Raw genomic sequence first — 25,542 nt, 5'->3', positions numbered from 1 at the left:
TATAAAAAGTGTTATAGATATTAAGAGTAGCAATTGAATAAGTAATTAGATATGAGTTAAAAAAATGAATATTTAAAGCAAATAAATAATTTGCTCCATTTCATAGTGTGAATCTAGTAGCAGTGCATAATAAGTCTGAAGAATACAAATGGTTGAATATATAAATACATGCATGTAGGGATTAAATAATAATAGTGATCAATTGTGGTAATTAATAAAGGAAGAACATTATTGGTTCTTAAAATAATGCTCTTTCAAAAGTGAAGATAACTTTACCATCAATTTGGTATAAAAGGTATACATTGGCACGCAATTATCGTGCAACCTAATTTGATAAATGTTATAAATCATACATCCAAAAAAAAGAACACAAAGTGGAGGCGTACTTGGCCTTTCAAAGTGATATTGAGGAGGATCAAATAAATATGATAAATGTCAGGAATACAATGAGCTTCTAATCAAAATTTATGAAGCATATACATATGATTATAATTCATTCCTTGAAAAAAATGTGACTTGTGATAAGCATCGTGAATGCTCGTCCGTTCTTGAATGTATCATGATGTGACAAAATTTATGGATAGAGACATGTTCATATATGATTAGATAAATATCACAACTCACCTCTATGGGAGATTTGAAAGAAATAATATTTTTTTTGAATATAAATGGTCATTGATCACATACTTACAATACGTCACAAATATGGTGGTCTTATCATGTATTATCAAAAGATAAAAATGAAAATAAATTTTGTCTATAAAATTTTTGATCATGACAATAATTTTCTCCCTAAAAGGATCGGAGATGTTCATCATACAAATGGTGTTATGAAATATGTGGTAGTACATAATTATTTGAGAGCTCCAAAAGAGCTAATGTGTTACTATCCCGAGGAATGCAATTATTTATAATATTGAGATTATAGTAAGTCTCAAAAGAAACTTATTAAGTTTCAAATGCATTGTTCAAATATAAATTATATTGAGATTGTACAATATAATTTATATTGAGATGGTATATTATGAAAAAATTCATTATCTTCATATTATTATAATCAAAGCGGATTACAAATATTTATGTGAAAGATTACCTGCATTTTTCTCTTATTTGTCGTACAAAAATATGGGCATGATGATGGAATAACATGTGATGGTAAACTAAAAGTTTAGATAAATAAATATCAGTTGGTATGACTGATTGATCATCTCAATTCAATTGTGATGCAAAAATAATTGAGAATTCATGTAGTTATATATTAAAGAAATGGAAAGTTCTTCAATTGTGTTGTTTGTTCTCGTTATAAATTTATCATTATATTGGGATTATATCCTCTGATTTTTTGAAATGCATAAAAATGTGAATATGAGCACGTTCATATGTTATGTGGATCATTTACTGTTATATAATTTTAGTAGATGCATCTAGGGTATGATCACATGCGCTTTGATATCAACATGCAATTTAATTTTTACAAGGTTGTTTGCTTGAATTGTTAAATTAATAGCACAATTTCAAATTATAAAATTATGTTGATTATGCTGATTAATTTAGAGGAAATTGTATTACTCCAATTATAGTTAAATCATTGATTATGAGAATAAATTTTCCAAAAGAAAAATTGGTATGAGATGTGTTCACGTGTAGAAACACTTATACGCATCAAGTCAAGAAAATTATTATTGGTTCAAAGTAAAAAAAATTAAATAATTTCATCTTAAATTTTGAATATGCGGTACACAATTCAATTGCTTCATCATCGCGCACAAATATGAGTCCCCAAATAAAGTTTGGATAAATATTAAATTTTCTAATATTAAAATGAGAGTGGATAAACAGCTGGAATATAAATTATATGTAATGAATTACTATTAGTATGATCCTCGTTCAAAAGATGAATCAAGTAAATTGCCATATGTATTTGTTGACCCTATATTATAATCCAACTATAAATGTTCCAATGAGAAGTCCTAGAAAGACATATATAGTCAATGGCAGGTTCGAAGCGTGATAGATCAATCGATTCCAAATATAAACTCCTTAAAAAAGGAAGGGAGAAAATAATCAAAAAATGATCATAACAATGATGTAAGTACTTTGAAAGGACATCACAATATAATACTTCTACAACCTTATGAAAGATTCAGGTACTTGAAAACAACAAAAATGAAGAGATCTCGATAATTTATATTGCATTGAAATCTATATGAAATGAACGTCGATGATATCTTTAATATAATGTAGCGCTCAATATTATTAATGAGGATGAGGATTTTGAATTCAAATCTAACAAGAAATATAGATATATAAATAACTGGCGAAATAAAAATATGCAATTCTATCGTGGTGTCACGACCCTGCCCTGCCCTGATTGGCACTACACAAATTCTACGCTAGGAGAACTATTATTTTAGCCCAAACTAACAACATTCACAAGATATAAGCAGTTTAAAGATGCGGAAGCAGGTTTAACAACAAAACAAAGACGAGTTCTCATAAACTCAGAAATATCTAGTTATCAACCAAACATGCGGAATTTACCCCATAGGAACTGAAAGTCGTTGTACTAAAACTCTAAACAAGCAACAAGTCTAGAAAAGTGTATGCAACCCCAAGTAGTCATAAAGAAAAACAGTTTTTGAAAGTCCAAGTCCTGAAGGAAGGACTAAGATATGAAAAGCTCATAGTAGCCTACAAGAAGTGACTCACCCTTGAACTTGTGGCAGCTAATGTTCCTCTATTCTAGGTCTATCCGCAGCCGTCTGAATATGTCATTACTCAATAAAGACAAAACAAGTGTAGTATTAGTACACACAATCAACAGTGTACTTGTAGGATCACGCGTCTAGCCAGTAAGCGAGATATGAACAAGTAAATACAACACAGTAAGCACATATATACAGAATAGACTCAACCATTAACATCTCATAACCAGTACCCAACATAATCGCAATTCATCAGTCTCAATTATCATGCAATTTCACATAAGGGTCCTCTCATGGGACCTGCAAACACTCATTATGTGTCGGAATGTGATATCTGGTCCAAATTTTATCGGAATGTGACACCCTATCCAATGTGTATCGAAACGTGACATCCGATCCAAGCATACAAGTCAACCACAATCACAATGAAAGTCCAACTACCCTATCTACCAAGAACAGGTTCATTATAAGTCATGGTCAGTAAGTAGTGATTTTACATAGATCATTTTATTCTTTCCTATTCATATACACATGTGCATACAGTGGGGTAATTTAGCAAGTATATGAATTATATACAGAAAGAAATTCAGATACATCCAATGGTTCATTGATATAATACTATTTTATTCAAATGAGTGTGCATTGACTGTGATCAATAACTCGAAACATGTAGTCTTTCTTTGGAAAGTGATATTCCAATAATATTATATGGAAACAATATTGCATGCATAACTCAACTAAAAGGAGGATACATCAAAGCAGACAAAACAAACATATTTTACCAATCTTTTTTTATCCTAGATTTTCAAAAACAAAAAGGGTGATATCGATGTTCAATAAGTTTGTTCAAGCAATAATTTTAGCAAATATGTTCACAAATACATTGCCAACTTCAATTTTTGAGAAACTTGCAAATGAAAATGGAGTATATCATTTTCGAGATATTAAGTAATATTTCATCATGAAAAATAAATCTACGATATACTTTTTTTTTCTAACCAAAGTTTTGTCCTGTTGAATTTTTCTGATAATTTTTTTAATGAGGTTCAAATAATGCATATTGCAAATAATTATTTACACCTATTTTTTTGCTAATTTTTTTTTTTTGCATGGACATCTAAGATGATTATTATAAATAAATGATGTAGTGTATGTCCATAAATGGCCTCCACTTATATGTTATTCTTTTATGTCTATAAAAGACACTGCAAAGGATAATTAAAAAACACACCCAGAGAAAAAAACAAAGTTTTCATATTCTCTCCTAGTGTCTATATTTTATAACAATTCATAATATTTCAAGATCTTGTTGCAAATTTTACTCTTAAAGGAAAAAGGAAAAAGAAAAAAATAGTTTGGTGAACTGACCCTATAACTCAACTATTGGACTATCAAACTTTAGTAACAATGATGTAAAACTAGAAAAATTTAAATATGTAAACATATGTAATACACATATTATTTCTGTTTTTTAACTTCCCATAATGTCTTTTTATTTTCTGTTTTTGAGTTTCTGAAATTTTGTTGATAATGTAACACATAGTCTAGCTCAAGAGCAAGAACACTAAGTAATCATTTGTACAAATAATTAACATTGTTAATTTTACTGAAAATTCGACAAGTCGTGTAAACCTATTGACTTTTATTTCTAAATTTTTATATCATAATTTACAAGGAAAAGAATTTTTTTTATACCAAAATAAAACTTTACATAAGCAAATAAATATTTCAATATGTTAATGACTTATCTGCTTAAGGTGTCTCATGAGTCAAAGTCCACCAAAAAAACTTTGATATTATTATATAACTACTCGTTCATGTGTATTTATAATTTATAGCTATATATAAAATATCAGTATGCATGTCTTATTATATAATTAGAAAAATATTTATTAAAATAACAAAATGATAGTAATTTATTGCAATATAATACTTTTATTTTTGTTGTCAAAATTCTTTTTGGAAAATAATAAGATTTAAGCAGTTTAATTCAAAGTTCTAAAATATAAAACAAAGTTATATTGTTAATTAACTAAAAAAATATTTTTTTAAAAAAAGGAATCATATATTCCTAATTTCATGACTATATAAGAAAATAATAAAATTTGCTAAATATTAATATTATAATTCCGTAATACATATAATAATTTTCTAGAGATTATTACAATACGATTTTTGTTGAAGAATTATAATTATAATTGTTATTTCAAATATTGAGATAGCAACTTGATGATATGGAAGAAGATTTAATGTACTCCTATATCAGTCTACAAGAAAATTATAGCTTTCTATGTTAAAATGGCTTGAAAATGATAATAATTCTATATAATACATGATTTTTCTAATTATCATAAATACACGATTTTATTTTTTTAGATTTTAAAAACTCTATAGTTTTGCATGAATTTTATTTAAAATATTTATAATATGTTATTAATTCGTGATTTTACGCCACTAGCTAATTATATTGAGCCGCTCTTGAAAATGGAGAATATTCATGTGATTTCACCGGAACTCATTAACTTTTATAAATATTTAATTATTAATTTATTTATTATTTTATATTAATTTGGAGATCGCCGTATACTCATTAACTTTAAAATTTTGAATATGCATTTGATGTAACGTTCATAGTGTTGGAATGGTCTCAATTGAGCTTATTACACAAAATAAGTCTTTTATTTTTTTAAAAAAAATGAGAAAAAAAAATATTTGGTGAACTGGGCCGAATTAAATGGATGACTAGGCCCAAAATTAGGTGTAAATAAAGCCCAATTAGCAAGCACTACTAGGGCACTAGTCCAATCATATGCTGTATCTCGCTGAACTCTGAATATCTGAAAAGGTATGTAACTGCAAATCTTCTCATACTTTTTAACTTGTTGTTGTGATTTTACTATCAAATCTTAGCAAGTTAGTGACCATAATTCCGTGCTATATTATGTGCTGTTTACCTGATACGATTGCTCATGATATGTATCAAAAATGATTTTTCTGTTTTAAGATTCATTCAATTGGTGTGTTATGCAGTTGGAAGAAGGAAAAACTAAAAGAAATAAGGAAGTGAGCATGGGTGAAAATTCTACACACAATAAGAAAACTGGTCTGCCTCGGAAACGATTTTATCGAGCTCGTGCTCATAGTAATCCATTAAGTGACTCACATTTTCCTATTCCTATTTCTCCTGCTGAGGTTGATTATTCCTTACATTACCCTGAAGTGGTTAAAGTAGATGCTTCTAAAAAGATCCAGTTTGCTGATGTTGGTTGTGGATTTGGTGGTTTATTGATCGCCCTTGCGCCCCTTTTCCCTGATAATCTTATGATTGGGATGGAGCTGCGGGACAAGGTGACAGAGTATGTGAAGGAGCGGATTTTGGGGCTGAGGACGACTAATCCTGGTCAATACCAGAATATTTCTGTGGTACGGACCAATTCAATGAAGTATATTCCTAATTATTTTGGGAAAGGACAGCTTAAAAAGATGTTTTTCTTGTTCCCGGATCCCCATTTCAAAGAGAAGAATCATCGTCGACGTGTTATTAGTCCATTCTTGCTAGATGAGTATGCATATGTGCTTGCAGTTGGTGGAATTATATACACAATAACGGATGTAGAGGAGCTTGGTGAGTGGATGAAATCATGTTTGGAAGAACATCCGATGTTTGAGGCACTTACAACTGAAGAACTTGAAGCTGATCAGGTTGTAAAGCTCCTTAGTGCTGCAACAGAAGAAGGACAAAAGGTAGCACGCAACGGTGGACAAACATTCCAAGCTGTTTATAGACGAATTGCAACTCACTGAATGTTATGGTCAAATTCTAGGGATTTTCATACCTCCTGTTTCATGGTAAGAGATGAGATATCCTCCATCTTCCATTGTTGAGTCAATAGAAATGTGGTCTGCTCGTGACTGATTATGGAAATTAATCACCATTCTGCGCCTTTTTCTTAATTTTGATTGTTCCATTCTTGAGAATGCAGTTAGTTTTGGTTTATTTTAACTACCTTTATCCTTTATAAAGGCAACTCATCCGCTTTTCCAAGCCTGCTCTTGCAAAATTGATTAAAATGGATTCTTTATCGATGGATATACTCACCAATTAGCTGCGCAAGGATGTTTTGCTGTTGTATTTTGACAAAATATTTAGCTGTACTAGGACAAGTAGCATCTCTATTGAGCTTCAAACGTCTCGTATTCTGCTTATATCACAATTTAATCTTCCTGATTGTTAAAAACTCAAAAGATATTCATGGTGTTTCCAGTGGATTGTGACAAATACCATACCCATTCAGTCATTTGGACTCCTTATTTTCTCTTCTCCACCCCTGGTATACTAACACCTGTTGTACATCTGTGTCTTTCTGATTATATTCTGCATTTAGCCCCCATTCCCCCTTGAGCAAATACGCCCACACACAAGATGAAGGGGAGGGTTCGAGCGGTTGAACTCCTCAAGGGAGAATCAATAATGATTGTGGTCGGAATCACCTATTCATCTATCAATCTCATTTGTGAATGTTATGATGGTCATGCATGGTCAGACTCTTTTGTAGGAGGGAAGGAGGGATAGAGTATTATATTATTAGTATTAGTCAAGGTTTATGCAAGCTTAGTCGGACACTATGACTATTAATACATAAATGTTGATAGTTCAAGACTGAAGTAGGAAAATGGAGTAACTAATAATTGAAACAAGTAAAAATGTAATTGTGCAAAACTCTTTATTAAACCATTCGGTTTCTAGAGAAATTTGAGTGGGAGTTGACAAAAAAGTTACCAATTAAAAAAAAGTGACATTGACTTGGTCAAAGAAGATTAAATAGAATGTAGACCTAATTATAGTGATTAAAACTTTTAGGTATATTAGAATTTCAAAAATTTAAAAAGTCTTTTCTCTTATTTCAAATTTGAAAATTTGAAAATTCCCTCATTTTTTCATTATCTTTCAATCTTATTCTCTTTTTCTTTCTTTCTCCCCTTCTTTTCAGATTTCTCTCTCCTCCTTCCTCCCTCCATCTTCTTCTTTCTTTCTACCTTCCTCCATCTTCTTCTCTTTTTTTTGTCGTCGCCATTGTTGTCTCCTCCTCTTTCGTCGTCGTCATTGTTCATTCTTTTTATTACATTTTTCTTCTTTTATTTTTATTTTTACGGACTATTCTGCTTTTGATTATGAGAATCCCCCAACAAAAAAACTTAAGTCGTTGAAAGAAATTCTGTAGAAAATCAACTGTAATAGTTGTTGCAACAATTGCTATAGTTATTGTAATAACTATGATAATTGGTACAACAATTACGATAGTTGGTATGATAATTGTTGCAGCAACTATCGCAGTTGGTTGAATTGTTGCAGCAACTTCAGTAATTGTTTGAGTTGCTGTAACAATTGTTGAATTATTATAACAATTTCTGCGTAGGTGTTACAGCAACTTCGACAATTATTTAATTTTTAAACAGAAAATAAAGTGGAGGAGGAGCTGGTGAAGTAGATAGTGATTGTGGCAGAGGAGAAGGATGGTGGTGTTGGAGCTGACAGTGGAAGAAGAGGTGATGGTTGTTGTGGTGGTGGTGGTGAAGGAGGAGAAGAAAAAACATGGTATGGTGTGGTAATGGCAATGGGGGAGGAGGAGGAGGAGGTGACGATAATAGCGGAGGAGTTGATGGTAGTGACAACGATGGCGACAACGGCAGTAGAAGGGATAGGAATGACGGTGGCGGACGGTGACAAATGGGGAGGGGGGAGGGATGGGTGGGGTGGGGAGGGTAGGGGAGTGAGAGGGCCTTTGTGTAAATAATAAAACTTGAAAATTTTAAAATTTGTGTCATTAACACTAATCATAAAATTGTCACCAACACTCAATTTTTAAAACTCTCGTCACTCTTTTTAAATTCTAAGACTTGTTACACTTAATTAAAAATCCCCAGTTTCTAGTACCTAGTGGCTCGACTATTGACTATTTGGATTTATGTTGCTCAAGACCCCATCTAAGGAGAAATATGTACTCTCTACCAGGAACTTCTTCATCTCCAAAGCTTGAATTCGAGTCTTTTAATTAAAATTAGAGGATTTTGAGACATCCATCCCACTACATCCTTGGTGAATTGGTGGTATGTTATATCATATCATGCTATCGATCACCTCATTCTCATATTTGTTCTTAATTAAAGGGCTATCGATCACTTGAACTTTTAGCTTTCTAAGGACCTAGAGCAGTAACATAAGAAAACCACTTATCCTTAAAAAAAAATATTTTCAGTAGAAAATAAAATAAGTAAGAAAATCACTTATCTTCCAAAAAAATAATTTCAGTCGAAAATAAAATAATTAAGAAAATTACTTATCTTCTAAAAAAAAACATGTAGAAAAACATTTTCCTTCGTACTAAACGCACCTAATACACTTCAATTAAGAAGATCCAGTAGCAAACGGAATTTGCTACATATTAAGACCATATTTGAATTTACCAGACTGTAATACAAGTGTGACAATTTCATATAGGTATTGACAGGAGAGAATGGAATGAGGATAAGGACAATTTTGTCCATATATTAGCTATTATGTGAAACAAGTAAAGAAATTTTGAAACATAGCATATTCAATACTATTTGAATAATTAGAAATACAATTAGTGGTGTATCTAAAACTGAATGATATTATAGAGGTGTTTAGAGTAATTACAACCTTTAATTAGTTGAGACACCTAAAATAATGTATTTTGCAGCTATAATCTACTGATCATTCTTTGTATCATAAGCATATTGAAAATGGATGAATATGAAGCTTTTCTCGAGATTTCTTCTGCTCTGAAATAATTGTTCACTTATAACAAGCTTCTTGACTCGGTATAACAAGCTAGCACAATATATATAGTCTGCTAATAACTATAAATAATGTTTATTTATAGTGATTGTGCCTAAGGCCTCTTTACTAAAATGTGGGCATGTTGGCTCAAAAGTTTAAAAGAGCTGCTACTTCACGACCCTAAGAGATAATTAGATTAATTCTGAGAAAGCTCTTTACTTCGTTTAGCTGCAGCAACAACTGCATTCATCAAGATACCGCGAAATCCAGACTTCTCCAACTCGTGAATTCCAGCAATGGTTGTACCCCCAGGTGATGCAACATCATCTTTAAGTTGACCAGGATGCTTACCCATACCGGAGACCATTGATGCTGCTCCTAACACCTGCACAACAGAGAATCAGTTGGTCACTCGACCAACAGTATGTTCAAGGGCATGCATGTTACTCTCTTGAAGAAGAAAAGGAAAAGGAAGTCTCTTAACACGGGCATCACTAATGTGCAAGTCATAAAAATTTTAGCTCGAGTGAATCTTACACGGAGAAAAATAAAGCTCAATGTAAGAAGAGTTGAAAAGATGACTTGCCCTAATCAATAACAAAGGAGAAGACACTCAAAAGATGATCTCAATTATGTCAGTTCACTAAAATAAGCCACGATATAAACAATTGCTTTTTGGGGCATTGAAAAGGACATTAATTGATGCAACTTGCAAGTAGAAAAATGATACAAGTTGGTACATTTCTTAAGAAAAAGATTGTACTTGTATATCTAAGAAGGTGAAGGGCAAGTTAAAGAAAATATAATACTATAGCCTAAGAAATGCAGATGATGGTAAGTAAACCACAGTCTTCGTGAACAACACCTTGTCTCTTATAGAACAAATGAACCTTGACATCGAAAAGGATTTCAGGCTGAATCAGTGATAGCAAAAGAACAATTTCACTGCTTCCACTATTTCAAAGAACATAACCATGCTAACATATAGCACGATAGAGTATGAATAAATTGGTGGCTAACTGTTAACTTACGGTTTGAGAGGCTAGTCCAAGTGCAAGCTCCCTCGGTAAACCAGCAGCTACCCCTCCATCAGCCAATGCCTCTATTGCTAGAAAAACATAGGCTGGTCCACTACCACTGACATTTCATGGAGAAAGAATAGATATTGTTAATAATGGTACTGAATTCCAACTTAGCATGAACTCTGCTTGTCTATGCAAAAGCAGTTCGGGAAGAACCAAGAACCCAAGCGGGCTCAAAAACAGCTAGTCACAGCCTCACAGGAGCAGAAATTGGCATCAAGTTAAGTGCATTAAACAGCTTAGAAACATTAAAGGAGGAACATGCCTTAAGCCTGTAACTGCATCAAACAGCTTCTCATCAGCTTTCCACACCTTACCAATAGCTCCAAATAACTGGGAAATTAATTCTCCATCTTCTGTGGTTGCCTTTCCCCCCAAAGTAATGACTATATGAAGACACTTAATTAGAAGGACACATAAATAGCAATAACTGATAACAACTCAGACATAGTTATATTAGAATTAATCAGAAAATTAAAATTGCTAGTGTCTCGGTAACCTACACTAGAGAAAAAATTTAAAGGTAAAAGATCGACCACGAGAGATATTCATGTCACAAACATGTAAAGTTCCTCAGTACTACAGCTGTATGCAATTCATGTCACATTCATACACAAGTTTCCATTTACAGAAAGCACAAACAGTATGCAAATCACACGCATACATGTGCACTTGAAGATACTCGGTGTATGCTATAAATGCATTGTATAATAAGCATATGTATAAACAGAAAAACTAACACCAAATTTACACTAGCATACACATGCACACACTTAAACACAAAAGAATACACACGAACATCCACATAGAAGTACATGTATACACACTTGTGCTTAGTTATCCACGTAAAATTGTCTTAATACATAATAAAAATATGAGAATACATCCAAAATAAGAGACAATTTTTAGACATCTCATCTTATATTCATAGTACGAATAAATTAAACCTTGTCATTTTCAAGATATTTGAATAAAAAAGAGCTAACTGACTTTGAGGTAATATCTTCTCCTTAGCAGACCTGATTAGCACACTCCAACATTCCTTTTTCTAGACTTCAATCAGCTGAAGCATAATAATCCGCTAAAGCACTGTGTCTTCATTTATAAGTTTAAGTCAACTAGGTCAAATTAGGTAAGATGGTGAGTTCAACATGTGAAGGTATTCATGTCAACTACCATAATACCTTATTCTGACAAATCAATTTTTTATTCAGTTTGAAGTAGGATCTGGAAGCATGCAGGTAACAATTCATGGAAAATACAATTGTCTAAATTTTGTCAATAACATCTTGAAATACCTCTAACGATGATAAAATCAGGAGGAGGCCTCTTTTATTAACCACTTCAAAGAAGATAGAATTACTTCAATACATATGGAACAGAATTTGACCCAAAATCTGGACATAGATATTGTAAGAATAGATTATTTCATCTGAATTCAGTTTACTTACATCTCAATTGTTTACTAATCTTCAAGGCTCCAAACAAATTCTCAACAACAAATCATGTTACATAAATCATTCAGTGTTGAATGGGTATGCATGACATGTGTGTGTTAATGCAGATTCTACAAAAACAAATTCATGTACCTGTAATGGAAACTTATTTATCACTATAGGATTCTTACCCATAGCCAAATCAATGTCACATAAACAACAACCATTTGGTAGATCAATGTCTGAAGTCAATCCTCAGATAAAACCAGAGCTTCTAGGTATAGGGAGAGGACTTCACTCAGGAATATTATATTTGACGGAACAAATCAAGTAGAACTGTAACAGGCTTCAAATATCAGTATTTATTCTCATTTACCAGTGGCGGCTTCACCAACAGCAGAGGGAGTGTTTGGCATCACCCTAATAAATCGGCCTTGACCTGCCCATTCCTTGAGAAGAGGAGAAAAATAGAGTATGCTTCAGCAAAATGGGTAAAAAATTAGAAAATTGAATCATTAACAGACAAGATATGCATGTTTGTGTGCATCTTGTTTCATTTTACGCTCCTACTCAGAGCAAATATAAAGGTAAGCATCAGTAAATATTAAGAGGCATGGAAAGCTTAGGCATGTGAGCTGATTGTCAATAAATTGAGTTGTTGATTTCACCTTTGTTTCTAGAAAATATGATTAAGCAAATAAAAGTTCTTTACTGAGCCAATTTCAAATTTCCCAATGTCAAATAAGCTCGGTACCTTTGGGAATCACAAGACCAATATTCCAGTGGGATGCTAGGTTGCAAGGCAGCAATTAGCTCAAAAGAAGAAAATCACAAGTTCAAAGAAAAGACAAATGATCCATCTTTCAACTATGTATGCTGTGATTGTTAATCAAGTATATTGCAAACCACAAAAGCTAGAAGTCACCATGGTACCCAAATGACACTATAGTGACTTGTCCTCTGTTGCTTCACAAAACAAAAGACTATGCCTCCAGTGTTTTACTGGTGCTGTATGGAAGCAGAATATTACTTCAGAGGCATGTCACTCCCAAAGAAAGAGGAAGTGACTAAACAGAAAGAGACAACCCCATGCATATATTAAGCATGCAATAGCGTAAAAGAAATCAAAGAGAAAAGATTCTGAATGCTCATGATACAGGACAGAGGGAACATAATGATTTTTTACACTAATTTTAATTATTCTCTATTTAATCCAGAAGTCTTATTCTCATAGTTCTATCATTATTTTCCTGTGTTACATGACCCTTAATTTGACTTGATCTAGCCGTGTCAAATGGATGTACATGGGTATGGACACCTAGATACCTCAAGATATGCCACAAATTAGCAAAAACCACATGTACCCGGTTAGATTGCCCCAAATTGGTTGAGAAAATAGAATGTTGTCTCCTACCTTTCAAAAAAAAATGGAATGTTTCTTTAAATGGTCTTTGACAATCCTCACATCGTGAACTAGCTTTTGGGGTTGAGTTAGAGTCAAGGTCAATGTTCTTCACATGGTATGCGAGCCTAGTCATTCCTTTTTTTTTAGATGAAGTAAGATGTTGTCATTGATATATGGCAACTGGCAGGTGCCAAATTACAAAAGCAGAAGCCAGTAGGCTTTTGAAGCAAAAAAAAAACCTGTTAGCCCCTATTACAAAAAACCTATACAATCTTGGTTTACTCAATGTTGAATCCTCATGCTATGTTATTCACGCTCCAGATAACTAGGCACATGTGGGGTGTTATATTTTCCCACATTGGTTGAGAAAGTGGATTGTTGTCGCCTTATTTGGTCTTGGATAATCCTTGTGTAATAAGCTATCTTTTGTTGTTGAGTTAGACTCAATGGTCATTTTCTTCACATACCCACATTAAGTATTTACTCATCAGTATATTTAGAACTATTATTTCTTTCCGTTCAATAGTTTCTTGGTTGAGATACTCCTAAGAAGCCCTAAATTGACAAAAGAATGCTTAATAGTCCTATTTAGTTTAGTTTAGAGTTTTGCCATTATTTAAGCTTCTTACTTGTTATTTTATGGTGATTAGTGTGATTCTCAACAAGTTTTGTGATTTTCTTGATTTAAGAAAACATAACTTGTCACTTCCATGGTGTAACATTAAGTTGCCAGTAAATTGAAGAAATAATTTGGTAATCAAGTCACAAAGTCCTTATGAGTCAAAGCCAGCTCCTGAAACTATAGCATCTAAATTAAAAAGTTTGTTTCTGTGTTTTTGCTTGTTGAGGAATTTTACATGCATCTCTTACACCATTTGCACACAAACCTGCAAATCCTTTAACTTGACACCAGCAGCAACCGACACCAAAACCTTCTTCTCTGAAAGGATTGGCTTCAACTGTGACACCACATTTTTAACTGCATTAAAAAAAGTGAGTAGAACAGAAGAATCACCACCAATTTTCAAAGCGTCCAATAAATATGGAAAAGCAACAAATCTGGCAATTGCGGTGTCTTTAGCCTAAAAAATTTCCACAAGAGAAAGCAAAACAAAAGTATTTCAACCACTAAATTAATTGCTACTCAATGTCAAAACAGTAAGGTTGGTGATATCCTCTATATACACTTCTATTTAAGTCTTTTTTTGATAAGTACAATATTTTTTAAGAAGTGGAAAAGAGAGAATAATACTTACCTAAAATGATCAAGGACCCTAAAACTAGAGGTTCTCTAAATCTCACACTTGATCCTATTGACCTAATGTAACTGTAATGATTATTTAACTTTAACCCCACCTAGATAATCCATTGCTTCGATTGTGTTTTACTTTTAGCCAAATCCGCATTAACTCCGAGATATTGTGTCGTTTAAGACAATTCCCTCTATGTGATTTTTAGGTCTATCTTATCCCTTGATAGCATCTCCAATCACCACAGTCCACAATGTTCCATCTAAAGATTGGTGCATTGTGATGTTTAAGACATTGTCAAATCATCTCAAGTGATCTTTCCCATTTCATCCGCTATGCAGAATCAAATGGTGCATTACTTATGCAAAGATTATTTTTCTTAAGCATCCAATCAAATGATCCCTTTTTACACTAGGTTGTTTACAACTTCATCTTACAGTTGCTTAGTTATGACATCTAATTGAGGAAATATTATCTTTCACTTACTTAGCTGTAATTTTTTTCAAAATCGAAACTTTATGACTATTGAAACAAAACTATTGCGGAAAAATGGATTTTAACTTCTCCCGCAAGTGTTGAAAGGGAAAACACAAGAGGAAACAAAAAGAGAGAAAGGAAAAGATTTGAACCATACCCACTTGAGGCTTCACAGAGAATATAATCACATCACTATCTTCAACCACCTGCTCTGACAAAAAACAAGAAACATGTGAAATAAGAATCTTCAAGGAACCAATCAAAGGTTATGAGAGATAAAGTGAGACAACTAGAGTCAGTCACTAGATCTCAGATTTGTCCTTTGTACCAGAAAGAACAAAACAAATAAAGAAAAGATACTTAGTTTTTAGAGAAAACCGAGAATGCACACTCCATTTAGTGTTTTAATGTAAGAAAAATCCCTATGAAAAGAAAAACAAAAAACGTCATATATGAGTCTATGAGAATACAAAAAAAGAGTATAAATAGTGATATTCCTATGATGAGATGACCATGAGATGTTACTGACAATAGAAACTGCAAAGTATTTGTTAACGGAGGTCTTAAAAGGTGAGTGTCTCTTTGCTTGAACAAAATTTTGAGGTCAACCTGAATCTAAAAACTCTGCATTGTATTATTTTGTCTGAAAAATGTCTCTCCTGACATATTCAAGGTCACTTGCATTACTCCAAGCGATAAATAAGTCAGTTTCCTATCTGAACATATGATCAAATCAATCCGGGAAGAAAAAAAAAGATCAAATCAAGATTTTCCTGCCAATTAGGATTCTTTTTTATTTTTATCACTTAAGGTATAAGGAGTCGAAATAAGGCTTACTATGCAGTTTTTTTTTCTTATTAACTCCAGTATGAGACCGATATACCAAAAGATAGAGAACCTACCCAATAATACGTTTTTCTACAAATGTCACCCAATTTTCTTTTAAGTAGTTTCATGGATACACCAAAAACTAAGTAAGAAACTTCCATACATACAGGAATAAGAATATATATATATATATATAGAGAGAGAGAGAGATAAAGTAGAAAATTATGATCACCAAAAAGCAAAAAAATCCCACCGAGTGTACATTAAAAGTAAAAAAGAGAGGGCATTTAAGATTGAGAATGTATAAGGGTACCTGAGTATTATTATCAAATACAGTAACCCCAATAGACTCAAAAGCAGTACGACGAGCCGATCCAGAGTGGGCTGTTCGAATACGAGAAGCAGGCAATATCCCAGATTTAACCACACCTCTAGCTATGCTTTCAGCCATTTTCCCAGCTCCTATAAAGCCTACCTTGTATGAATCGGTTGGAATCGGACAAACATTTGCCATTTGGAAACTATGAAATAGTAAAGACGCTACTTATCTTCTGAAAACAACAACAAGAAAATAAAAAAGAGTAAAACAAGAATCAGAAATTCATTGAAGCATTTCATCGAACATCTGGAATGCAAATCAAAACCCACAGCAGCAAAACATAAGATGATGATCCAATTGGAACCTAGAATTACAAACAAAGAAATATAAGAAGAAAAAGATTCAGAAATCAGCGAAGACGAACCTGAAATCAGTGAAGAAGGTAAAGACTCTTCTTCCTATTTAAACTAAACTACTTTGCTAAGCGACTGTTTAGGCTTTATATTCGGCATAAATTTGCAATTTTAGGTCTATATACTAGGTACTATTTTAAATGGAGTTTAAGTTATATACATCGCCGTCGTTACCGTGACTTAACTTTTATATATTTTTTAGATAACCTAATACAGTAAGAAGAAAGTTATGAAGTAACTGAAATACAAGATAATGTTATGACCAATATGTTGCTACCTTTGTGATAGCTTACATAATATTGAATATTGATAATATTTTGTCAACTATGATTTTAAATTCAAATATTTCTCTTAATCAATTAACACGTATCTAATTGGGTTTGAATATATAAATATTTTTATATATCTTTTTGGCTCAATTCTAGCTATTTAAAACTAGAAATTCTTGTAATCTCACACTTGTCTCTGTAATATTAGACAAAGATAAGAAAACCTTAGGACCACTTGTTTCAACTTATGATCAGCTATCAAGATAGGTTGTAGTGTGCTAGTGAGATTATTCTATGCTTAATTAGAGGTTTTAAATTTGAATTTCCAAAAAAATTCAATTGGGAGCCTCACTGATTTAGTAGCTAATTTCTTCTAATCTTATGTGATAAATTTTGCAATTCAATACTGAAATTTCTTCTACTCTCCATTTTATAAAGTTGTTAATGTTTAATCTTTTTCTCATCAGTTTTTTCATTTATATCCTTAAAAGACAATTAAAGAAGTACCTTATTATATATATAAAATGAAAGACAATAGGCGTAAGGTTTCAATGCAATTCTTGTTAAACATCAAATTATGATTGAATTAGTCAGGCTAATATAGTATATTCAAAAACACATTTGAATTATTTATTTTTTAAAAAAGTTTTTCTATTTGAATTATAATGTGTTTGTTTTTCAGGATATTGCTTTTCATGTACCCTCTCTTTTTTGTTTGAAAATGGTGTCAAATGGCACTCAACATGGGTAATTAAAGTAAATAATTAGAAAAAAAAATTAAAAAAAATTAAGAGAACGGTCAAAAACACATGTATTACTTTTTTGCGAGTTTCCTACTTAAATTATCATCAATTATTTATCAAAACATACCTTGAAATAAATGAGTCAGCTGTCACATGGACGAAATTTCATGGGCAAATTAAGTTTTCAGGTGCCTTTTGGCGATTGTGTTCAAACACTTGGTCTAGTCAAGTTCAAAGTATGTTTTGATTAGTAGTTGGTGGTCGTTTAGGTAGAAAACGCAAACACCTTATAATTCAAGTATGAAACTCGCAAAACGTGATACACGTACACAAAACACAAACCCATAGCATTGCTCCACACCAGCTTTACCTCTTAGACTGCTCTTTACAAACTCAGAATCAAATTTACATCTCATGACAGCAACATAAATGGACGATGCCACAAAAGAGCACATCAGGATTATTTCCAAAAACATTTGGGGAAAAAGATGGAACCAAAGAAACAGAGCCGTTTGTGGAAATAAGCGGCAAAGGGGTTATTTTAATCAAACCACTTTTAGTTGTTAGGACATTGCTATGAGTAGAAGTATAATATATATATCTATGATGATAATCGTGATTATAATATCAGAAAATAAGTTTCTGTCCTTTTTTCTCTGAAGGATGCTCACACTTGAAGAAACTTTAATCGACGTCTTAAGTTTTCGCTACTCCAAAATAGAAGCAATATTCTGAAAGGAAGATTCTGCTTTTGAGGATATCAGATCCAAAATATCATAAATATCTTCATTTTGTGGATGTTTTTTGTCTCCAGCAATGAATGCAGAAACTTGATCCTTGACCTTAATCCAAGACCATCCAGGCTCTTTCATGACACCTTTCAATCTCATCAACTTCCTCAGTTCTGCTACTTCACCCCACTTACCCTTTGACGCATAAATGTTTGACAGAGTAGTGTGAGTCACAGCACAATTTGGAGCAAATTTAAGTATTTGCTCGGCTGCACGGCTACCACATTCAACATTACCATGTAATCTGCAGCCTCTAAGCAAGATTGACCAAGCAACATCATCCTTTTCAAATGGCATATTCTTGATCATGTTCTCAGCATCAATTATTCGTCCAGCACGACAGAGAAGATCAATCATACAACCATAATGTTCTTTTGAATAACTTATTTTGTACTCCTCTTTCATCAATCTAAAATAGTGAAAAGCTAGATCAACAAGGCCAGCATGACTACAAGCGATTAGGACACCAACGAAGGTCACAGAATCTGGTCTTAGACCAGCATAAGGAATTTTTTCAAATAAACTTATAGCATCTTGGCTGCATCCATGTTCAGCATACCCATGAATCATGGCTGTCCATGATACAATGTCATTATTTTGTACTGAATTAAATATCTTTGAGGCTTCTGCAATACTTCCACATTTTGAATACATGTTGATCAAAGCACTCAGCACTAAAGGTGTATGATCTAATCCAATGATAAGAACATGAGCATGAAGTTGCTTTCCCTGGTCAAGGATTGCCATACTACCACATGCACTAAGTACACTTGCAAGAGCAAATTCTGTTGGCTTTGGTCCTTCCTTTCTCATCCATGTTAGCAGCTCGAAAGCTTCCTCACCACAACCACCCTGAGCATACCCAGCAATAATTGAGCTCCAAGAAACAATGTCTCTTCTACTCATTTCATGAAATATAAGTGAGGCCGAATCCAACCGTCCACATTTGGAGTACATTGAGACAATTGAATTTGACACAGACAAAGAATCAAGAAAACCTACACGTAAAACATTTGCATGCAGTTGTACACCCCAGTCTAGTTTTGAAAGATTTGCACAAGCAGCAACAACTGCAGCAAATGTATATTCATTAGGAGTCACATTCGACTCTTTCATTCTCAAGAATGCTTGTATACCATATTGGTCTTGACCAATTTGAACATATGTCGTGATTACTGTAGTCCACGAGACAACATCTCGCGACCTCATTCTTCCAAACAAGCACATACCATAATTTAGTTTCCCACATTTATTGTACATTGTAGCAAGACTATTAGCCACATAAGAGCTCATGTCCAAGCCTTTCTTCACTATCCTAGTATGCATTTCCCTCCCGTAATTCAGACACCCAATATCAGCACACGCTTTTAACACAATAGCATAAGCATACGAATCACATTCTACACCATCTCTCCACATTTCAGAAAAATACACCAACCCTTCCTCATTGTAACCTGTTCGGACAAGCCCAGTTATAACAGCAGTCCAAGAAACTACATTCCTAAGAGGCATTTCATCAAAAACTCCGCAACCCTCCAACACTTTACCAGCTTTCATGTACATGTCAACAAGTGAACTACCCACAAAAACAGAAGTAAGAAAATCAGATTTCATCGAATACCCGTGTAATAACTCACCACACTTCAAATTCACACTAAGCCCACATGCCTTCACCGCGAGGCTAAGAGCAAAAGGGTCCATTTTGATAGTAGGATCACGCCGCATTTCTAAGAATAAATACAATGCTTGTAATGAACTAGAGGCATTGACGTAACCGGAAATCATATTTGTCCATGAGACCTCATCCCTTTGAGCCATTTTGTCGAACATCTGGCGCGCATTTTCTAACTGACCTTTCTTTACCAATTCCTTCAACTGGGAATTGATTGCTAGCATGTTTTGTGGAGGAAATTCATGGGATTCGTGCATTAAATGATAATTTCTTTTCTCCACAGCCAAAAAGTCTCCCCATCCAGCATAGGTAAATCTTGATGTTGCATAAAGTCTTCTGAGACGAAGCCTGATTGATATCATACCAGTTCGGAACTAGCTATGTAACTCTCTACATACAGCTTTTGCTAAGCTCTAATGACAGATTTACAGTCGGCCGTTCTTGCTGTTAGGAGTGTAACTGACGAGTGAGGATGAAGCGACACTACGAAGAGAGGCTGTGTAAAGGGACAGTCACGTGCCCAACAATAAACAAGAGTAGTATTTAGGATGTTTTAGTTCATTAAATAGTTTCGGAATTATAATTTGGGCAAATACTATGACACGATCCGATCCTTCCCCGATATGAGATTCGATTCCTAACCTCGACTCGCAGGGCCGTCTCGATCATAAGGTCACTAAAGCAATAGCTTGGAGCCCTAATTGTTCCTAAATATGTATTTTATATATATATATATATATTTAAAAAAAAATTATCATGTACTATTAAATTTGTAAAGAACTTTTTGGGTAGAAAATATAATAAATTTTTTACCTTATTTAATGTGGAGATCGTTGTAATAATTGAGAAATTGAATAATTTTTTAGGTAATTGTAGTATCTGTTTTTACGTGGCTATCTATTTTATTGTCTCATTAATTATATTTTGATTATTAACATGATCCCACATTATTATTTCTATATTTGCCTTTCTTATCCTTCCCTTTTCTTTTTTCTTAGCTTCCGCCTTTTTTTCTCCCTAGATGACTCGAACTCACAACTTTAGAGTTGGAAGTGAGAGGTGCTTACCATTCTGAGCAATTTTCTTATTATTTAACGTTTTGAAGTCTCTCAAAGGTTAAACCTTTTGCATTATACAAAATCTATTGTTGCCTGTTTTTAAAAAGACCAAATTTGCTTTTTTAATGTATTCTTTAAATTTCAACCATTGCAAAAAGTTATCATTATATTAAAGTAACACAACACTATTTCGATATCATCATATCAATTTATCAGATTTAGCGCGATTTTATTTCGATATGGCTATATCAGTTTATTAAATTCTTAAGCCAAATTTTATTGTTCTAATTTTATATTATATTTTTTCATTGAAAATTTGCATTGTGTACCTTCTTACTTCATAAATTTGTGTACATCCTACCTTTCGCATATCTCACTTGTAGGATTACCCAGGATATGTTATTGTCATTTAATTTATGGAGAAGGGCCTAAAATGCTCCTCAACTGTTTGAATTGATATAAAATTAACTTTCATCTACCTTTTGGCCCCCAAATACCCTGGTGTAAACCTATTGACTTAAAAACATCCTTATTTCTAACGCCTCACACTTATAAGGTAGATGGAGGATAATATTGTACTAAATCGCATAGTTTAAAGGCATTTTAGGCCCTTTCCGTTAAAATAATTTGAAATTACTTAATATATGCACTCATATGATTGACCAGATTTTGGGTTCCATCGTTAATTAAAAATAAAAAAGGGGTTAGTTATTTACTCTCTGCACTCCCCTCCCCCCCCCCCCCCACCTCACTTCCTCTCTCTTCCACCTTTTTTCTTCTTGAATCTTGTCGATCATTTTAATTTTTAATTTTTTTTTCAACAAATCACAAAACAAGGGAGAAAAAAATGAGGAAAATAACGACGACATTCATATAGAAATAATAAGTTTAACAGAAGATGATTTAATTAAGCAATTATGTACATATGCTTTTTTCTTTTATGTGTATCGAAAATTCAAAATAAAAGAATGAAAATAACCTTTTTTTCATATTCCCACCCCAACTCCATCATGATAATAATACAAATTAAAAGAATATAAACATGTAAGTAAATCCGGGATTAAAATTTAAGATTTAAGAATAAGGGATTAAAAAAAGAGGGAATGACCAAAATAATTGGATATTTAATAGAAATTTTATATTAATAAAAATTATAATCTTTTTTAGGAGAGACAATGGGCAAGTATGGATGTTAGTTGAATTTTTAATTATGAGTTGAGTTATAATAAATTGAGGGTTGATTTAAAATAGGCCAATAGGAAAATATCATGAAATTAATAATTTTTTTAATATTATTTTCAAGTGTATCGGGTCAAAATATGAATCATATGTGGTTTTATTATTTATTTGAGAATGGTTTAAATTTGGACCAATCAAATTAGGCAATATAATAAATAAATATTTAATAATTTTACTTTAGGAGAACTGTTAAAAATAAGGGCAAATATGAACCAAAAAGTTAATATCGAGGGTATTTTTGAGCCAAAAGGTTAACGTCAGGGGTATTTGGAGGCCGAAAGGTGAATGAATGATAATTTTGTACCAATTCAAATAGTTAATGAGCATTTTAGGCCCTTCTCTGTTCAATTTATGTATGTCACCTAGGAAAAAAATTAAGGCCCCTTGATGAAGTTTTGCTTTAGACCCCTAATCTTGTTGAGACGGCCCTATCGACTCGAAATTAAACTTCACTTATGATTTAGGACCTCGACTCCTGACTCCCGACTTAAAGACTCAATCTTGAACTCAACCATGACTCCCCGACTTAGCACCCACTCTAACCTGATCCTGAACCGACCCCAACCCCCAAACCTGACTTTCAACCCCAACTCCTAACCTAGTATCCGATCCTAAGTCAGATTACAAAGGACTTTTCTCTTCTTCTTGTTTTTAAGAAAAGGAAAAAAATTAATCCTTTTTACTTAAGAAAAATTAATTCGAAGAGGAGTTACTCGAACAGGTTACATTTTAAGTAGACATTTGGACATGTACTTTGAAATTATGATTTCAAATTAAAAATAATAAATATAAATTATAATAGACTCAGTTGTTTCTATTTGAGAATTCAGCAGTACTTTAAAAAAAAAACTACTTCATTGTTAAGGAAATAGTTGAATAATTGTCGACTTTAGTCTTAAATTCTTTAAATAATAACTATTATTTTGGAATACTTTTTTTGAGCTAAACAACCATTAAAATGAGATGAAAAAAGTAAATCCGAGTAAGTATTTGGGTCCAATTTTCTTTCTTTCTCATCATTTTTTCTGAAAACCCGGTGTAGTAAAATTAATGCTCTACCACCAAAGAATGTGGTGAAATAGATAGGGCTGCTTCTCACTTAATTAGAGGTCTCGAGTTTGAATCGTAAGTATGAAAAAATTCTTGGTAATGAGTGCTTCCCTCTGAATAGGGTCTTACGAAGCGCGAATTCTGAATATTCGAGCTTTAATATAGATATCGAACACTGAGTGAAAGCCAAAAAAAATTTAATGCTCCGTCAACCAACAACTAGTATTTGCTTCTGCAGAAAAAGAGTCAAGAGTAGATTAATTAGCGTTATATCCTTAACCATCACCATTAACTGCAAATGCTAAAAAATGATAAAAAGATGTAGCTGGCAAAACATCTTTTTAGTGTGAATAAATCTAAAACAATCTTATACTAGTTCACTTTAGTCAACAATAGTTCAAAAAATTAGATGAAAATTTAACTCTTGGGACTCAAATCCCTCTATATAAACACCTTATTAGTGTAAGAAATTTTACATCAAAGAATAGAAATGAAAATGAGTTATCCCAAGTTGATTGTTAGTGTTGTTACTTTGCTTTGTTTAATTCACTTTTCTAGTGGTGTGAGAATGCTTAGGGAGGAAAATGATAATTTATTTAAGGAGGAAAAGGATGCAGATACTCCTGCTAATCCAAACATTGGAGGAATTCCATTTCCATTCAATTTTCCACCACTTTCTGGTGGAATTCCAAATATAGGTTTCAATATCCCAAATTTTAATATTCCTGGCTTTGGAATTCCTGGTGCTGGTACAGGTACCGGTGCTAATAATCCATTTAATATTCCAATCCCTGGACTTCCTAATGTTGATGTTCCAGCCCCTGGAGTTCCTGATGTTGCTGTTCCAGACCCTGGAGTTCCTGATGTTGCTGTTCCAGTCCCTGGAGTTCCTGGTGTTGCTGTTCCAGACCCTGGAGTTCCTGATGTTGATATTCCGGCCCCTGATGTTGCTGTTTCACCTCCAGCTTAATTTATGCTTATTAATTAGCCATTTGGCTAAATGTTATGTTCCAAAAGTACACAAAAAATATATATGAAAAAGAAGAAGGAAATGAAGGAGTAGTTTTATAGAGCCGTAGGCTCAAATGAATTATTTCTTGTCCTTGATTTGGATGTAATTATTATAATTACTAGAAAGAAATGGGAAATGCATGGCGTATATATTAAGTTAAAAAGAAATCGTACTTTTGTGATATTTCTTGTTTTCCCCATCTTGCAAGCTTCCTTGTGATATATTTATATTAACTCGTTATTTTTATTAGTATTTAGACTGACTAATCTAAATTTATATCGTGTAGAATTCATTAATAGAGAAAACACTCTTGCTAGAAGTTTGTTCAAAAGAAGGATGTTTAACCCATTTTTTGAATCTTGAATTAAAAAGTTGGGTTAATAATGGTTGAATAATAATTGAATCTTAGACTTATATATGGCATGCAAACTAAGGAAGATAAAAAATGGTCCATTCTTGGAATAGTACCTATATGAGAGTAGGATGATTGTGAATAACCACAGCTAAAAACGTAACTCTACATTTCCTTCCATTGCAGCAACATGGAGCAATGGTTTCTATCTTACTAGCTCCAATAGCTTATCCTCTGCACTTGTTTCACACTCCGCCCAGAGCTCCTCAAGTAGTAGACCAGCTTGTTTCTCTATTACATGTCTTTTCGAGATTACCCCTAAGTTCGAAGCACTACAAACGGATGATATTATATAAGCTTGTCTTCATACAAAATAATGAGTTTACAACTTGCGACATATATAGTAGAGCTTACATGTAATGAATTGGCTAAAGGACTTTTGGAGAATAATGTCCTTCAATGAATCTCTTCAACTTTCCATGTTGGTTACTGATCGCTAAGGACTTTTGAGATATCAACATTTTAGTTGCTAAATTTCTGTCCTTGTTGAATATATTTGATGCTACATCTGCAAGAAAAAATTGAAAACAAATTGGGTTTGTATGTATCTGATGAGATGTGTATATTTTGTGTTGTCAA

General features: G+C 32.9%; 4 protein-coding genes across 4 annotated transcripts; 2 read left to right on the top strand and 2 right to left on the bottom strand.

The window, feature by feature from the left end:
- The first annotated feature begins 5,503 nt into the window (after positions 1-5,503).
- Positions 5,504-6,768, top strand: LOC129873240 (tRNA (guanine-N(7)-)-methyltransferase). The gene is made up of 2 exons (XM_055948290.1): positions 5,504-5,550; positions 5,736-6,768. Exon 2 carries the CDS (start codon positions 5,775-5,777, stop codon positions 6,507-6,509), a length of 735 nt encoding a protein of 244 aa, XP_055804265.1. The 5' UTR covers positions 5,504-5,550; positions 5,736-5,774; the 3' UTR covers positions 6,510-6,768.
- Positions 6,769-9,464: 2,696 nt separating this feature from the next.
- LOC129873468 (pyrroline-5-carboxylate reductase) lies at positions 9,465-16,879 on the bottom strand. The gene is made up of 8 exons (XM_055948568.1): positions 16,729-16,879; positions 16,299-16,536; positions 15,315-15,363; positions 14,318-14,409; positions 12,402-12,474; positions 10,855-10,975; positions 10,539-10,644; positions 9,465-9,892 (listed from the first exon to the last, which is right to left on the bottom strand). The coding sequence occupies exons 2-8, from the start codon at positions 16,497-16,499 to the stop codon at positions 9,704-9,706; spliced, it is 831 nt and encodes a 276-aa protein (XP_055804543.1). The 5' UTR covers positions 16,500-16,536; positions 16,729-16,879; the 3' UTR covers positions 9,465-9,703.
- Positions 16,880-18,094: 1,215 nt separating this feature from the next.
- On the bottom strand, positions 18,095-20,708 carry LOC129875175 (putative pentatricopeptide repeat-containing protein At3g47840). The gene has a single exon (XM_055950616.1). It carries the CDS (start codon positions 20,552-20,554, stop codon positions 18,437-18,439), a length of 2,118 nt encoding a protein of 705 aa, XP_055806591.1. The 5' UTR covers positions 20,555-20,708; the 3' UTR covers positions 18,095-18,436.
- A 3,327-nt stretch (positions 20,709-24,035) lies between these two features.
- Positions 24,036-24,509, top strand: LOC129872585 (uncharacterized). Its single transcript, XM_055947536.1, has one exon. The coding sequence runs from the start codon at positions 24,036-24,038 to the stop codon at positions 24,507-24,509; it is 474 nt and encodes a 157-aa protein (XP_055803511.1).
- Positions 24,510-25,542: the final 1,033 nt, after the last annotated feature.

Source organism: Solanum dulcamara, chromosome 11 (genome assembly GCF_947179165.1).
Source record: "Solanum dulcamara chromosome 11, daSolDulc1.2, whole genome shotgun sequence".
Classification (NCBI taxonomy): Eukaryota; Viridiplantae; Streptophyta; class Magnoliopsida; order Solanales; family Solanaceae; genus Solanum; species Solanum dulcamara.
This window is presented reverse-complemented; position numbering and strand designations above follow the sequence as displayed.

Coding starts and splice junctions, on each gene's coding strand:
- LOC129873240 (XM_055948290.1), top strand. CDS start 5,775: ATGGGTGAAAATTCTACACACAATAAGAAAACTGGTCTGCCTCGGAAA.
- LOC129873468 (XM_055948568.1), bottom strand. CDS start 16,499: ATGGCAAATGTTTGTCCGATTCCAACCGATTCATACAAGGTAGGCTTT. Junction 10,976..12,401: donor TGTTGGTGAAGCCGCCACTG/GTAAATGAGAAT, acceptor GTCTTCATATAG/TCATTACTTTGGGGGGAAAG. Junction 10,645..10,854: donor GATGCAGTTACAGGCTTAAG/GCATGTTCCTCC, acceptor ATGAAATGTCAG/TGGTAGTGGACCAGCCTATG.
- LOC129875175 (XM_055950616.1), bottom strand. CDS start 20,554: ATGATATCAATCAGGCTTCGTCTCAGAAGACTTTATGCAACATCAAGA.
- LOC129872585 (XM_055947536.1), top strand. CDS start 24,036: ATGAGTTATCCCAAGTTGATTGTTAGTGTTGTTACTTTGCTTTGTTTA.